The following is a 16,500-nucleotide window of genomic DNA, read 5'->3' as shown; positions in this document are numbered from 1 at the left end:
ATATGGTACCATCTGGCTTTCAGTAGATTTGTGTCAAAGCCCACTTTTTATTGCCCGATGAAGAAGGGAGAGGAGGGTGTCATTTTCCCATACGCAGATACTTACACGCTTGAAAATGGCCCGGGGGCCCCCATTGTGAACGCATCAGGAGCAGGATGGAGTAACGGCCATTTTTGAAGTCGCTTCGCAGCTAATTTGAATTTGAAATCTTCCTCAAAAAAGCATTTGGATGCTTTCCAACACAATCCATTTGGGTTTCAAAACAAAATGTCATACAGGAAGTATTACAAAAGAAAAAAACAATAAACAATATGTTCCGTCCATCACGGGCATGTGAAAGTGGTTTTCATTGAGGACCACATTGCAGTTATGGCTGCCATAGACATGTTATAAGTAGGACGCAGCATTGGCTGCTGTGACGCGAGAAATTGAGCCGCCATCTTGGAGTGGTGATGAGGAGCCAGCGAGCAGCCTAAACTGACAGTTGGTAGGTAGAAAACAAAGATGCTAAACTGACAGTTGACAGGTAGAAAACAAAGAGGCTAAACTGACAGTTGACAGGTAGAAAACAAAGATGCTAAACTGACAGTTGACAGGTAGAAAACAAAGATGCTAAACTGACAGTTGACAGGTAGAAAACAAAGATGCTGAACTGACAGTTGACAGGTAGAAAACAAAGATGCTAAACTGACAGTTGACAGGTAAAAAAACAAAGATACTAAACTGACAGTTGACAGGTAGAAAACAAAGATGCTAAACTGACAGTTGACAGGTAGAAAACAAAGATGCTAAACTGACAGTTGATAGGTAGAAAACAAAGATGCTAAACTGACAGTTGACAGGTAGAAAACCAAGATGCTAAAGTGACAGTTGACAGGTAGAAAACAAAGATGCTAAACTGACAGTTGACGTGTAGACAACAAAGATGCTAAACTGACAGTTTACAGGTAGAAAACAAAGATGCTAAACTGACAGTTGACAGGTAGAAAACAAAGATGCTAAACTGACAGTTGGCAGGTAGAAAACAAAGATGCTAAACTGACAGTTGACAGGTTGAAAACAAAGATGCTAAACTTACAGTTGACAGGTGGAAAACAAAGATGCTAAACTGACAGTTGACAGGTAGAAAACAAAGATGCTAAACTGACAGTTGACTGGTAGAAAACAAAGATGCTAAACTGACAGTTGACAGGTAGAAAACAAAGATGCTGAACTGACAGTTGACATGTAGAAAACAAAGATGCTAAACTGACAGTTGACAGGTAGACAACAAAGATACTAAACTGAGAGTTTACAGGTAGAAAACAAAGATGCTAAACTGACAGTTGACAGGTAGAAAACAAAGATGCTAAACTGACAGTTGGCAGGTAGAAAACAAAGATGCTAAACTGACAGTTGACAGGTAGAAAACAAAGATGCTAAACTTACAGTTGACAGGTGGAAAACAAAGATGCTAAACTGACAGTTGACAGGTAGAAAACAAAGATGCTAAACTTACAGTTGACAGGTGGAAAACAAAGATGCTAAACTGACAGTTGACAGGTAGAAAACAAAGATGCTAAACTGACAGTTGACAGGTAGAAAACAAAGATGCTAAACTGACAGTTGACAGGTAGAAAACCAAGATGCTGAACTGACAGTTGACATGTAGAAAACAAAGATGCTAAACTGACAGTTGACAGGTAGACAACAAAGATGCTAAACTGAGAGTTTACAGGTAGAAAACAAAAATGCTAAACTGATAGTTGACAGGTAGAAAACAAAGATGCTAAACTGACAGCTGACAGGTAGAAAACAAATATGCTAAACTTACAGTTGACAGGTGGAAAACAAAGATGCTAAACTGACAGTTGACAGGTAGAAAACAAAGATGCTGAACTGACAGTTGACAGGTAGAAAACAAAGATGCTGAACTGACAGTTGACAGGTAGAAAACAAAGATGCTAAACTGACAGTTGACAGGTAGAAAACCAAGATGTTGAACTGACAGTTGACAGGTAAAAAAACAAAGATGCTAAACTGACAGTTGACAGGTAGAAAACAAAGATGCTAAACTGTCAGTTGACAGGTAGAAAACAAAGATGCTAAACTGACAGTTGACAGGTAGAAAACAAAGATGCTAAACTGACAGTTGACAGGTAGAAAACCAAGATGTTGAACTGATAGTTGACAGGTAAAAAACAAAGATGCTAAACTGAGAGTTGACAGGTAGAAAACAAAGATACTAAACTGACAGTTGACAGGTAGAAAACAAAGATGCTAAACTGACAGTTGACAGGTAGAAAACAAAGATGCTAAACTGACAGTTGACAGGTGGAAAACAAAGATGCTAAACTGACGGTTGACAGGTAGAAAACAAAGATGCTAAACTGACAGTTAACAGGTAGACAACAAAGATGCTAAACTGACGGTTTACAGGTAGAAAACAAAGATGCTAAACTGTCAGTTGACAGGTAGAAAACAAAGACGCTAAACTGACAGTTGGCAGGTAGAAAACAAAGATGCTAAACTGACAGTTGACAGGTAGAAAACAAAGATGCTAAACTGACAGTTGACAGGTAGAAAACAAAGATGCTAAACTGACAGGTGACAGGTAGAAAACAAAGATGCTGAACTGACAGTTGACAGGTAGAAAACAAAGATGCTAAACTGACAGTTGACAGGTAGAAAACAAAGATGCTAAACTGACAGTTGACAGGTACAAAACAAAGATGCTAAACTGACAGTTGATAGGTAGAAAACAAAGATGCTAAACTGACAGTTGACCTGTACAAAACAAAGATGCTAAACTGACAGTTTGCAGGTTGAAAACAAAGATGCTAAACCGACAGTTGACAGGTAGAAAACCAAGATGCTAAACTGACAGTTGACAGGTAGAAAACAAAGATGCTAAACTGACAGTTGACAGGTAGACTACAAAGATGCTAAACTGACAGTTAACAGGTAGAAAACAAAGATGCTAAACTGACAGTTGACAGGTGGAAAACAAAGATGCTAAACTGACAGTTGGCAGGTAGAAAACAAAGATGCTAAACTGACAGTTGACAGGTAGAAAACAAAGATGCTAAACTGACAGTTGACAGGTGGAAAACAAAGATGCTAAACTGACAGTTGACTGGTGGAAAACAAAGATGCTAAACTGACAGTTGACAGGTAGAAAACAAAGATGCTAAACTGACAGTTGACAGGTAGAAAACAAAGATGCTGAACTGACAGTTGACAGGTAGAAAACAAAGATGCTAAACTGACAGTTGACAGGTAGAAAACCAAGATGCTGAACTGACAGTTGACAGGTAGAAAACAAAGATCCTAAACTGACAGTTGACAGGTAGACAACAAAGATGCTAAACTGACAGTTTACAGGTAGAAAACAAAGATGCTAAAATGACAGTTGACAGGTAGAAAACAAAGATGCTAAACTGACAGTTGCCAGGTAGAAAACAAAGATGCTAAACTGACAGTTGACAGGTGGAAAACAAAGATGCTAAACTGACAGTTGACAGGTAGAAAACAAAGATGCTAAACTGACAGTTGACAGGTAGAAAACAAAGATGCTGAACTGACAGTTGACAGGTAGAAAACAAAGATGCTAAACTGACAGTTGACAGGTAGAAAACCAAGATGCTGAACTGACAGTTGACAGGTAGAAAACAAAGATGCTAAACTGACAGTTGACAGGTAGAAAACAAAGAAACTAAACTGACAGTTGACAGGTAGAAAACAAAGATGCTAAACTGACAGTTGACAGGTAGAAAACAAAGATGCTGAACTGACAGTTGACAGGTAGAAAACAAAGATCCTAAACTGACAGTTGACAGATAGAAAACAAAGATGCTAAACTGACAGTTGACAGGTAGAAAACAATGACCAAATATGCCAATAACATCAACAAAACTCACCTTTGTGCATTCACGCACAACCCATTGGTGAGATACACACCCACTGATGAGATACACACCCACTGGGGAGATCCACACCCACTGGTGAGATCCACACCCACTGGGGAGATACACACCCACTGGTGAGATACACACCCACTGGGGAGATCCACACCCACTGGTGAGATACACACCCACTGGTGAGATCCACACCCACATGCACCCTGCTGTGAGTCACAGTGCAGAGGAGAAGACAAGGCTTTCTAGAAGCAGACAGAAAGGGGAGCTGGCAGAGAGAGACGGACGCTGCTTGTTTCTCCCACAATGCTATTGTCCTCTTTTGCAATCTTGTACTTTTTCTGACTCCTTGCTCCCTCGCTCGTGTTGCTGCAGCACTTTAGCATGTTGCTAACTCGTTTGGATTAACCAAAAGTCAGCATTAAATTGCTCACTTTTTCTTTTCCTGTGTTTTATAGTCAATACAGAGCAGTGATTAAATGTCAGCAATGTGTCTGGTAGTCTTGTGGTTTAGTTTTGGAAGCATGGCTGCCAGATGGCCTGTGGGGCGTTTATGATTGTGCCCTATGAACTCTGCCTAGCAACAAGTGATGTGGCCGTATATCAGACCCTGGGCAACTTACACATGCGGCCCATTAAGATTTTCAATCTTCCACATCATTTTTTTTTAGACCTTTAACATCAAAACAGTCGCCTCCATTATGATGTGCAGTCATGTTTTTAAATGACTAAGTCTTGAACTATAGAACGTATTCCAATGGTTGAAATCTGTGTTTTTGGTTAATATAGTAGATGCACTATGGACTGGACTCACACTATTATGTTAGATCCACTATGGACTGGACTCACACTATTATGCCAGATCCACTATGGACTGGACTCACACTATTATGTTAGATCCACTATGGACTGGACTACCACTATTATGCCAGATGCACTATGGACTGGACTCACACTATTATGTTAGATCCACTATGGACTGGACTCACACTATTATGCCAGATCCACTATGGACTTGACTCACACTATTATGTTAGATCCACTATGGACTGGACTCACACTATTATGCCAGATCCACTATGGGCTGGACTCACACTATTATGTTAGATCCACTATGGACTGGACTCACACTATTCTGCCAGATCCACTATGGACTGGACTCACACTACTATGTTAGATCCACTATGGACTGGACTCACACTATTATGTTAGATCCACTATGGACTGGACTCACACTATTATGCCAGATCCACTATGGACTGGACTCACACTAGTATGTTAGATCTATTATGGACTGGACTCTCACTACTATGTTAGATCCACTATGGACTGGACTCTCACTATTATGTTAGATCCACTATGGACTGGACTCTCACACTATTATGTTAAATCCACTATGGACTAGACTCTCTCACTATTATGTTAGATCCACTATGGACTGGACTCCCACTATTATGTTAGATCCACTATGGACCGGACTCTCTCACTATTACGTTAGATCCACTATGGACTGGACTCTCACTATTATGTTAGATCCACTATGGACTGGACTCTCACTATTATGTTAGATCCACTATGGACTGGACTCTCAGCAGTCCGATATTATTGGATTTCTCTAATTTGAATAGCCCGGCCCCGCGTGTGCACACATTTTCCTCCATGTGGCCCCTGAGCTAAAATGACTTTGACCTCCCCTGGATTAGGCCAACATTAACAAACGTGTGTGTGTGTGTGTGTGTGTGTGTGTGTGTCCCCTCCAGGAGAGCGTCCCTTCCCGTGTACTTGGCCCGACTGCAGTAAGAAGTTCGCCCGCTCCGACGAGCTGGCCCGCCACTACCGCACCCACACGGGCGAGAAGAAGTTCGGCTGCCCGCTCTGCGACAAGCGCTTCATGCGCAGCGACCACCTGATGAAACACGCCCGCCGCCACTCCAACTTCCAACCGGGCATGCTCAAGAGGCCCCTGGGCGCCGTCGCCGTCGGTGTAGGCGCCCCCCGTCCCGGCTCCCTCAGCGACTACAGCCGCTCGGATGCCTCCAGCCCCACACTGAGCCCCGCCCTTAGCCCCGCCCTCAGCCCCGCCAACTCGCCTTAAACTGAACACACACACACAAAAAAGAAATCGCACTTTCTGCCTCCAATGCGGCAAGTTTTATTTTATTTTTTGGACTCCTGGTAACACTCGTGTTGCACACCTCTGTCAGCGGCGACCACCCCGGCCCCCGTGCCCCTCCCCCTCCTCGCTCGTGGTGTACAGGACTGCTTCTTCTTGTCGTGTAGTCCTATCACAAGGTTAGGGCACTATTTACATCCTCCACCATGTAGTTCGCTATGTTTGGACACACCTCTTCTTCTCTATTCCCATGACTATTTAAATTGTAGATTGTCACACCAAAACTAGGAATGAACACATGTGGAGTTATGTATGTCACAAAAAAAAGGCTAAAATAACTGAAAACAGGTTTTATATTCTAGTTCTGTTATGATCCGCTGCCTGGATCATATTATGATTTAGATTTTTGAGTCTTTTTGTGTTTTTTGTTGGTTTTGGACTCCTTCGGTTCCTGTTTGTGCACCTCTCAGTTGGTTTCCATAGTTACTCATTATTCTGAACGTGCACCTGTTTTGTGATTACTGTCATTATTTAAGCCTGCCTTCTCCAGTAAGTGAGTCTTACCAATTACTTTTTATTAGGGTCCGCCAGGCCCATTGCAAAAGGACTCCACAGGAGTCCTTTTGCAATGGGCCAAAGGACCCTATTGAAACTGTAAGGTTTTATTATTATTATTATTATTATTATTCTTTGTTATTATTCCGCACCATCGCACCCTAATTTGACCCCTAAACATGCTTCAAAACTCACCAAATTTGACACACACGTCGGTCTGGCAAACTTTCCCAACTTATTAAGCAACCAAACCCCAAAAATCAAAATTGCGCGTTAGCGCCCCCTAGGAATAAAATCAAAAAAGAGACTGCTTGTAACTTCCGTTAGCAATGTCATAGAGCCACGAAACAAACACCTCTTGTTTTGATTACTGCTCCGGTTTGGATTTTACGCGCCTTCAAAGAACCCCTGCGCAAATTTTCCTAAAAAATTTGCTGTTATTTGAACCCCTTAAAATGCTTCAAAGTGCAAGTTAAAGCTCTACTATTTAAAGCGAAAGCCATTTATCAACAACATCCAGAAAAGCCGATCTGTAATTTGACCCCCTTAACATGCTTCAAAACTCACCAAATTTTACACACACATCAGGACTGGCAAAAATTGGCATCTAATAAAAAAACAAACCCTAAAAACCAAAATTGCACGCTAGTGCCCCCTAGGAAGAAACAAAAAAGAGACTGCTTGTAACTTCCGTTAGCAATGTCGTAGAGACACGAAACAAAAACCTCTTGTTTTGATTACTGCTCCGGTTTGGATTTTATGCGCCTTTAAAGAACCCCTGCGCAAATTTTCCTAAAAAACTAGCTGTAATTTCAACCCCTTAAAATGCTTCAAAGTGCAAGTTAAAGCTCTACTATTTAAAGCGAAAGCCATTTATCAACAACATCCAGAAACGCCGATCTGTAATTTGACCCCATTAACATGCTTCAAAACTCAAAAAATGTTCCACACACATCAGGACTGGCAAAAATTGACATCTAATAAAAAACCAAACCCTAAAAATCAAAATTGCACACTAGCGCCCCCTAGGAAGAAACAAAAAGGAGACTGCTTGTAACTTCCGTTAGCAATGTCGTAGAGACACGAAACAAAAACCTCTTGTTTTGATTACTGCTCCGGTTTGGATTTTACGCGCCTTCAAGGAACGCCTGCGCAAATTTTCCTAAAAAATTTAATTTTTGCCTCTTTGAGCTGTAATGTGAACCCCTTAAAATGCTTCAAAGTGCAAGTTAAAGCTCTACTATTTCAAGCGAAAGCCATTTATCAACAACATCCAGAAAAGCCGATCTGTAATTTGACCCCCTTAACATGCTTCAAAACTCACCAAATTTTACACACACATCAGGACTGGCAAAAATTGGCATCTAATAAAAAACCAAACCCTAAAAATCAAAATTGCGCTCTAACGCCCCCTAGGAAAAAACCCAGACAAAACTGCTTGTAACTTCTGTTAGGAATGTCGTAGAGACATGAAACAAAAACCTTTATGTAGGTCTGACTAAGACCAGGGTTTGAGTCGTAGGGACAGCAGCCAAAGCGAACCCGACCAACGCTGATTGTTTGTTTTGATATTAAAAAAAAACAACAACTTATTTCTGTGACGTGAAATCCATTTCAGGTGACTACCTCTTGAAGCTCATGGAGAGAATGCCAAGAGTGTGCAAAACGGTAACCGGAGCAAAAGGTGGCTATTTTGAAGAAACATGTTTTCAGTTATTTCACCTTTTATTTTGTTAAGTACATAACTCCACATGTGTTCATTCATAGTATTTTTTGTGACAATCTACAATGTAAATAGTCATGGAAAGAAAGATTGACTGAGAAGGTGTGTCCAAACTACCATGTTTATGTACTTGTCCTGGCAACAACAAAACACCATTTAAAGAAGAGAAACAAAAACCCCACACAGCCCTGATGAGTCTTATACAAAACCTTTTGTTGTTTTCCTTGAAAAAAAAAAAAAGAAAAGCGTGTGTACACACTCTTCAAAACAGCCCCACGCCTCAGGATTGAAGAGTGACCACAATACTTCACGGACAGACTGCACAAAATATTCATCACTTTACTACGGAATTCAACCAGCTCGGCTGGACTTCTCGCCCCCCCGCTCAGGGACGGCCTCCATCGCTTGAAGGAAGGGAGTGGAGCAACCTAACAGAAATCTAGTACAGTACATCCGCTCGCTTTTTGCATCCAATGGCGGGAGAGGATCCCTCGCTCCGGCACACTGGAACCAAATTACCAAAGACAAGAATTGGACAAAGCGAGGACCCCGGGGGGGGGAGGGGCGGTAAGTTTGGTTGTTTTTGACCTGGGAGAAGCGCACATGTCCTGTCCAGATATCTGCCGCCTTCGGACCTGATAGTAAGAAAGGAGAGGGGTTCCTTTTTTATCAGGACCGGAGCAGGAGGCGGCTACGCCCTCATTTCCTGATTATGCAAATGATCCAATATGGGGAGGGCATGGGGGGTGATAATGATAGAGCCGCTTTCACACAGAGACGCACGCACCGGCGCCTTAACGGACTCTGCACGGGAGTCGAACCTACACCCTCGTTTAGAGCTGTTAAATGGTTCCACTAAATAAAGTTAAAGTACCACTGATAGTCACACACACACTATTTGTGGTGAAATTAGCCTCTGCATTTGACCCATCACCTTTGTTAGACCCCCTCAGAGGTGAGGGGAGCAGTGAGCAGCAGCAGTGAGCAGCAGCAGTGGCCGCGCCCGGGAATCATTTTTCGTGATTTAACCCCCAATTCCAACCCTAATTGTATTACTGAAGTTAAGTTAAAGTACCAATGATAGTCACACACACACTAGGTGTGGTGAAATTAGCCTCTGCATTTGACCCATCAGGGGAGCAGTGAGCAGCAGCGGTGGCCGCGCACGGGAATCATTTTCGGTGATTTAACCCCCAAGTCCAACCCTAAATGTATTATTGGAGTTAAGTTAAAGTACCATTGATCGTCACACACACACTAGGTGTGGTGAAATTAGCCTCTGCATTCGACTCATCAGGGGAGCAGTGAGCAGCAGCGCTGGCCGCGCCCGGGAATCATTTTGGTGTTAAACCCTAATTCTAACCCTATATGCATTATTAAAGTTAAGTTAAAGTACCAATGATAGTCACACACACACTAGGTGTGGTGAAATTAGCCTCTGCATTTGACCCATCATGGGAGCAATGAGCAGCAGCGGTGGCCGCGCCCGGGAATCATTTTTGTATTAAACCCTAAATCCAACCCTAAATGCATTATTAAAGTTAAGTTAAAGTACCCATGATTTTTACACACACACTAGGTGTGGTGAAATTAGCCTCTGCATTTGACCCATCACCCTTGTTGCACCCCCTCAGAGGTGAGGGGAGCAGTGAGCAGCAGCGGTGGCCGCGCCCGGGAAACATTTTCGGTGATTTAACCCCCAACTCCAACCCTAAATGCATTATTAAAGTTAAGTTAAAGTACCAATAATTGTCACACACACACTAGGTGTGGTGAAATTACCCTCTGCATTTGACTCATCACCCTTGTTACCACCCCTGGGAGGTGAGGGGAGCAGTGAGCAGCAGCGGTGGTTATTTTGCAATGCAGTCTGCTGAAAATGATGGAAATTGACACTACATAGAGCAACTGGTAGTCAAATGTGCAATTGCCACAAAACACATTTTAAGATACTCGACACTTTACTGCCATCTGATGACTAAAGTGGACAATGTACCCTTTGATATGGCATATTTCATGTGTCAGGTTAATTTGTGACAATCCCCTTCTTACTGCAGTCCAGCTGACTGAGGCTGAGCCAATTGGTGGCCACGATACTGAGGAGCGCACTCTGGCTGGTTGGCCAATACTACTGTAGTATCGACGTTTTTATTTTACTTTGTTTCGCCACTTCTAGGCTTGAAAATGCTTCATTTAGGACGTTTTAGGAAAAGCGTAGAATAAGTTTGATAGAAAAAAAATTTTTTTAAAACTGGTGATGTGGTTTGGCCACAATATTAAAGGCCAACAGAAACCCACTACTACCGACCACGCAGTCTGATAGTTTATATATCAATGATGAAATATTAACATTGCAACACATGCCAATATGGCCTTTTTAGTTTACTAAATTGCAATTTTAAATTTCGCGCCGAAAGATCCTGTTGAAACGTCGCGGTATGATGACACGTGTGCGTGACGTCACGCATTGTAGAGGACATTTCCCAGCTATAAGTCGTCTGTTTTCATCGCATAATTCCACAGTATTCTGGACATCTGTGTTGCTGAATATTTTGAAATTTGTTCAATGAACAATAGAGACATCAAAGAAGAAAGCTGTATGTGGGAAGCGGTGTATTGCGGCCGCCTTTAGCAACACAAACACAGCCAATGTTTCATTGGTTACATTCCCGAAAAAGATGACGGTGAAGCTTTACTATGGAACAGAGATGTCAAGCGAACACGGTTGGATTGGACCACACACACAAAGTACAGTGTATTATGCAGCGATCATTTCAAAAGATCGTGTTTCGAAAAGGGTCCCTTGCGAAGGGCAGAGATGGGCGTTGCCACCACCCGTCGTCTAGTGATGAAGAAAGGTGCGGGGCCGACCTTCAGGTTGTACAGGTACGACCATATAATCTCACTAAAACACTAGTAACACAATAAGCAGATAAGGGATTTTCCAGAATTATCCTAGTAAATGTGTCTAATAACATCTGAATCGCTCCCACTGTATAGTCTTTTTTTTCTTCTAGTCCTTCACTCTCACTTTCCTCATCCACGAATCTTTCATCCTCGCTCAAATTAATGGGGAAATCGTCGCTTTCTCGGTCCGAATCGCTCTAGCTGCTGGTGGCCATGATTGTAAACAATGTTCAGATGTGAGGAGCTCCACAACCCGTGACGTCACACGCACATCGTCTGCTACTTCCGGTACATGCAAGGCTTTTTTATTAGCGACGAAAAGTTGCAAACTTTATCGTCGATGTTCTCTACTAAATCCTTTCAGCAAAAATATGGCAATATTGCGAAATGATCAAGTATGACACATAGAATGGACCTGCTATCCCCGTTTGAATAAGAACATCTCGTTTCAGTAGGCCTTTAAAGTGCGACATGGCAAGGAGACTCGTCTTGCACTCGTCTTCAGAAGTCACAGCTTTTCTTCCCGTCACTCACGCACACCCTGCTGACTCTCGCTGCAAGGGGGGAAAAACGCCACAAATGTTCCTCACGAAAATAAGAAGGGGCGTCCTAATTTGGGGTTGCTTGCCGTGGGAAATTCCCCTAAAAAGGTAGGGAAATGCCGGCTTTACCAGACTGTGTGAAAGGGGCTCTGGACTGCGAGGGAATTGTTAGCACCCCCCCCCCCCCCTCTTCCCCCCCAGCACCCCGTGAGAAAGCCCACTAGTGTTTCCACACACGCACATATACACGCCTCCATAAGTCAGGCTAAAAAGAAAAAAATTAGCGCTATCCAAACAGTCCAGTGTGTGTCAACGTCACACACACACGCACACACACATCCAGACGATCGCCATGGTGACGGGCACGTCGTCCTCGCCGCGCCACGTGCATGTTAACAACTGTGGCAGGTGGACGTCCATGAATGGAGGGCCTTGTCCCCCCCCCCCCCCCCGGGTGACGACACCCAGCACAGCAAGTCCGACTTGGAATAGAGAAACCATACCACTGAGGGCTGAGCGTGTGCAATTATTGGAACGAAAAAAAAAGGCTTTGAATGATTTATGGGTGGGGCACAAATGACCTCAGGGTCCAGGCGGGTGTTTGTGGCCGACCTTACTGCTGGTCAGTGAACGCCACGTTTCTTCCTCTTCTCATTTCAGTGTCCCCGCCCCTTTAAGACAAGCATCCATCCATCCACTGTACCAAAACTACTTGAACAATTCAACACAGAAAGCCATTGAACACCCTTTTTTTGTCCTATCTTAAGAAAAAAAAAAAAGTTTCATCTTCAGGTTTATTTTATTATTTGATTTTGTATTTTTGATGTCAGAGTGACAGGTCTCTCCTCTTCCCAATTCTATCTCATGACCTTAGTGTTAAATTTCAAACCATTTTTATGTTGATTTTTTTTTTTTTTAAGTGTGTATATTTTTCCCGATCATACCTCTTAATTACTATTTTTTTTTGTTCTTTTCACCCGTGGTGTACAGTAGCGTGATGAGTAGTAGCACAAATAATTCGCGGCTTATTTGTTTCTACTTGAACAGACCTGGGCAAATTAAGGCCCCGGGGGCCACATTCAATCTGGCCCGTCGGACATTCTCCCCAAATTTTTTTTACATCTTTATTTGTTGCTTGATTGCAAAATATGTGGATGGAGACGAGGTGTGACGTTCATAATGTTGTCAATATTCAGTGTTTTATCCATCGTAGTTAATATTTTAAATCACACATTCTTTATTTTTATGTACATTCTGGACGCCTCGTTCAGTAAAAAATGTTTTAAATTAAATTCCGTTTTTTAAGACAGTCTCATAACTTTTTTTTTTTAGAACAGAATAGAGTTTTATTGTCATTTTTGCAGTAAACGGGTTCAAAAAACAACGAAATTGGAGCAGATCCCTTAAGACAGTGGTCCCCTTGATTGGTACCGGGCCGCATAATAATTTTATTTTTATAATGAATCAACATAAAAAACACAAGATACACTTACAATTAGTGCACCAACCCAATAAAACTCTCTTTTTTATTGACCCCAAAAAAATTTAATAAAATAATCATAAAAAAATAAAGAATCCCCCCCAACCTTACCGCCAGGCCGCGGGACAAATTATCAAGCGTTGACCGGTCCGCAGCTACAAAAAGGTTGGGGACCACTGCCCTAAGGTGCATATACAATTTGGTAATATAAATAGTAAAAAAAAAGATGGAAATTAAGATATGTATCTATATACAGTATATGTATATATACATTCAATCTGGCCCGCCGGACATTCCCAAATAATTTTTTTACATCTTTATTTGTTGCTTGATTGCAAAATATGTGGATGGAGACGAGGTGTGACATTCATATGTTGTCAATATTCAGTGTTTTATCCGTCGTAGTTAATATTTTAAATCCTACATTCTTTATTTTTATGTACATTCTGGGCGCCTCGTTCAGTAAAAAAAAATTTGAATTAAATTCCGTTTTTTAAGACTGTCTCATAACTTTTTTTTTAGAAAAGAATAGAGTTTTATTGTCATTATTGCAGTAAACGGGTTCAAAAAAATAACGAAATTGGAGCAGATCCCTTAAGGCAGTGGTCCCCTTGATTGGTATCGGGCCGCAGAATTATTTTATTTTATAATTTTTTTATTAAATCAATGTAAAAAAAAAACACAAGATACACTTACAATTAGTGCACCAACCATCTAAAAAATATGTTTTATTGACAAAAAAAAAATTAAATAGAAAAATTATAAAATAAAGAATCCCCCCCAACCTTCCCGCCGGGCCGCGGGACAAATTATCAAGCGTTGACCGGTCCGCAGCTACAAAAAGGTTGGGGACAACTGCCCTAAGGTGCATATACATTTTGGTAATATAAATAGTAAAAAAAAAAAGATAGAAAATAAGATATGTATCTATATATATGTATATATGTCCACACACATGCATATATACATACATATACACATATACATATTGCACATTATAGTCCGAAAAACTAAAAAGACATGACACATGACGGATGATGATTGGATGATGATGATGATGAAATGATTTTAGCATTCAATCAGACATTGTGACTTTTTGTATTAGTGTTCCTAAAAATCGTTTTTTTTTTCTCTAAATTTGGCCCCCCGAGTTAGAACAATTGCCCAGGCCTGTGTAACTTCAATGACATAGTTTTTTTTTTTTTGCTTTTTTTCTTTAAAAAAAAAAAGTAAATAAATAAATACATCACTGGGTTGTGTTTTATATGTAAAAAAAAAAAAAATTAATAAAAATGATGTCGCCAGGGTCCTACGATGAAAAAAATAATAAATAAATAAATTGATGTCAGCATTGAATAACTGACTGGTTATTATTATTATTATTATTATTATTATTATTATTATTATTATTATTATAAACAGACTAAAAAGGACACATTCATGTCACAAGTACAGGGTTGATGGATGCAACTGTGTGCCAAAACTCTGCAGACAAACATAAAAGGGTAAATAATCACACATTGTACAGTTTTTTGGGGGGGGTCATGTACATAATTCCAAGTGCAAAGGGTGACCTATTCTCTGCTTTTTGCTTCTTATTAAATTGCGCCCCCCTTAAAGGAGAAACCCAACCATTCCAAAGTCGCTATCAATATCGCTGCTTGTATCAATTCCACATATTTGTATGTATCGGCGTGATTTGAGAGGCAAAACAAATACAAAAAAAAAAACAATAAATAGAATCCAGTAGTGTACATAGCGTAGGGTGACGTTAAGACTAGTTGATGATGGAGTTGATTATGGGATGGCGAGTGGGAGCATGTTACCAAAGGCTATGAAGGGAAAGGTGAATGTTGCAGTACTGCTGGGCTGCATAATGGACCTTTTTTTTTTTTTTTTTTTAGAAAAACAAACTATTGAGTAAAAGTTAGTCCTCAGTGCAATGTTGCTCTCTCGATACCTCGTGTGCGTTTCTCCTCTCTTCCTCTTGTCCATCGCCATCAGTTGCCTGTTGCCGTGACTCCAGGATGACCCTCGCCCACCTCTGATGTAATGTGGTGTACATAAGAACTGGACTCAGCTACGGCCAGTACATTCTCCTATGACCTCACAGTTAACTTTCAGGTGTCTTCTTCTTCTTCTTGAATGTGTGTGTGTGTGTGTATGTGTGTGTGTGTGTGTGTGTGTGTGTGTGTGTGTGTGTGTGTGTGTGCGCGTGTGTGTGTTCTGTCAGCAAAGCAAACCAATCACTACTCTCACCAAGTATTACAGTTGTACAGTACCTTGGATTCCAACCACATGTAATGTAATGTGCTGGTCTTAGCTGCTCTGCTGTAACTTTTTTTTTTTTAATTATTATTATTATTATGAATATTATGGCATTATTATTTTCTTTTCTTTTTTTCTTTTTATCATTATTATTTTTTTTTTTTACATGTTTAGACGATTCTATTGTGACCATGTCCTATGCAAATATGAAAAATAACAAGATTGTGGAATAAATGTATGTTGTCATAACTTCGAATGCATGGAATAGTGAAGTTTACATTTGGAAATAAATTCATAAAATATTGCAACTTCAACTTTGTTTTTTTTTTTGTTTTTTCAAAAGTCACGTTGAAAGACACGACTGTAAGTGTACATATTCAACTCAGTTAATAATAATAATTATAATGACTTGCATACGTAACGCACTTTACATTTGTTAAAATCTCAAAGTGCTACAAAGTATTACAAAAAATAGAAAGTTAGAAATATATAATAGAAAATTAAAATAGAAATAAAGACATGAAAAACACTAAATAAAACAGAAAAATGGATGAAAATAGAAATAAAGGCATGAAAGCACTGCATAAAACAGATAGGCAAGCAGTGCATTTAAAAAAGAAGAAGGCAGAGAAATGAGATAAAAGCTGTGCTAAACAGGTGGGTTTTTAGTCCCTTCTTAAATCAATCAATGTTTATTTATATAGCCCTAAATCACAAACGTCTCAAAGGACTGTACAAACCATTACGACATCCTCGGAAGAACCCACAAAAGGGCAAGGAAAACTCACACCCAGTGGGCAGGGAGAATTCACATCCAGTGGGACGCCAGTGACAATGCTGACTATGAGAAACCTTGGAGAGGACCTCAGATGTGGGCAACCCCACATCTGAGGTCAACCTATCCCCAGGTGCATGTCTTTGGAAGTGGGAGGAAGCCGGAGTACCCGGAGGGAACCCACGCATTCACGGGGAGAACACAGAAAGATCCTGAGCCTGGATTTGAACCCAGGAATGCA

General features: G+C 40.9%; 1 protein-coding gene across 2 annotated transcripts in view; it reads left to right on the top strand.

The window, feature by feature from the left end:
• The window catches only part of klf13 (Kruppel like factor 13), a 65,908-nt gene extending 50,110 nt beyond the window's left edge, over positions 1–15,798 (top strand). Inside the window, exons 2-3 of one of the 2 annotated variants that reach the window (XR_009808978.1) lie at positions 5,657–9,386; positions 10,055–15,798. Coding sequence is in view for 1 of the 2 variants with exons in the window: in XM_061916937.1 (XP_061772921.1) it covers positions 5,657–5,991 (335 nt within the window). In the remaining variant the exon portion in view is untranslated. Of the gene's footprint in view, positions 1–5,656 lie in introns of both variants that reach the window. The other variant, XM_061916937.1, reaches the window with a different exon arrangement.
• The last annotated feature ends 702 nt before the right edge of the window (positions 15,799–16,500 follow it).

This window comes from Nerophis ophidion, linkage group LG12 (genome assembly GCF_033978795.1).
Source record: "Nerophis ophidion isolate RoL-2023_Sa linkage group LG12, RoL_Noph_v1.0, whole genome shotgun sequence".
Lineage (NCBI taxonomy): Eukaryota > Metazoa > Chordata > Actinopteri > Syngnathiformes > Syngnathidae > Nerophis > Nerophis ophidion.
The sequence above is the reverse complement of the archived record's forward strand: the minus strand, read 5'-3'. Positions and strand labels throughout refer to the sequence as shown.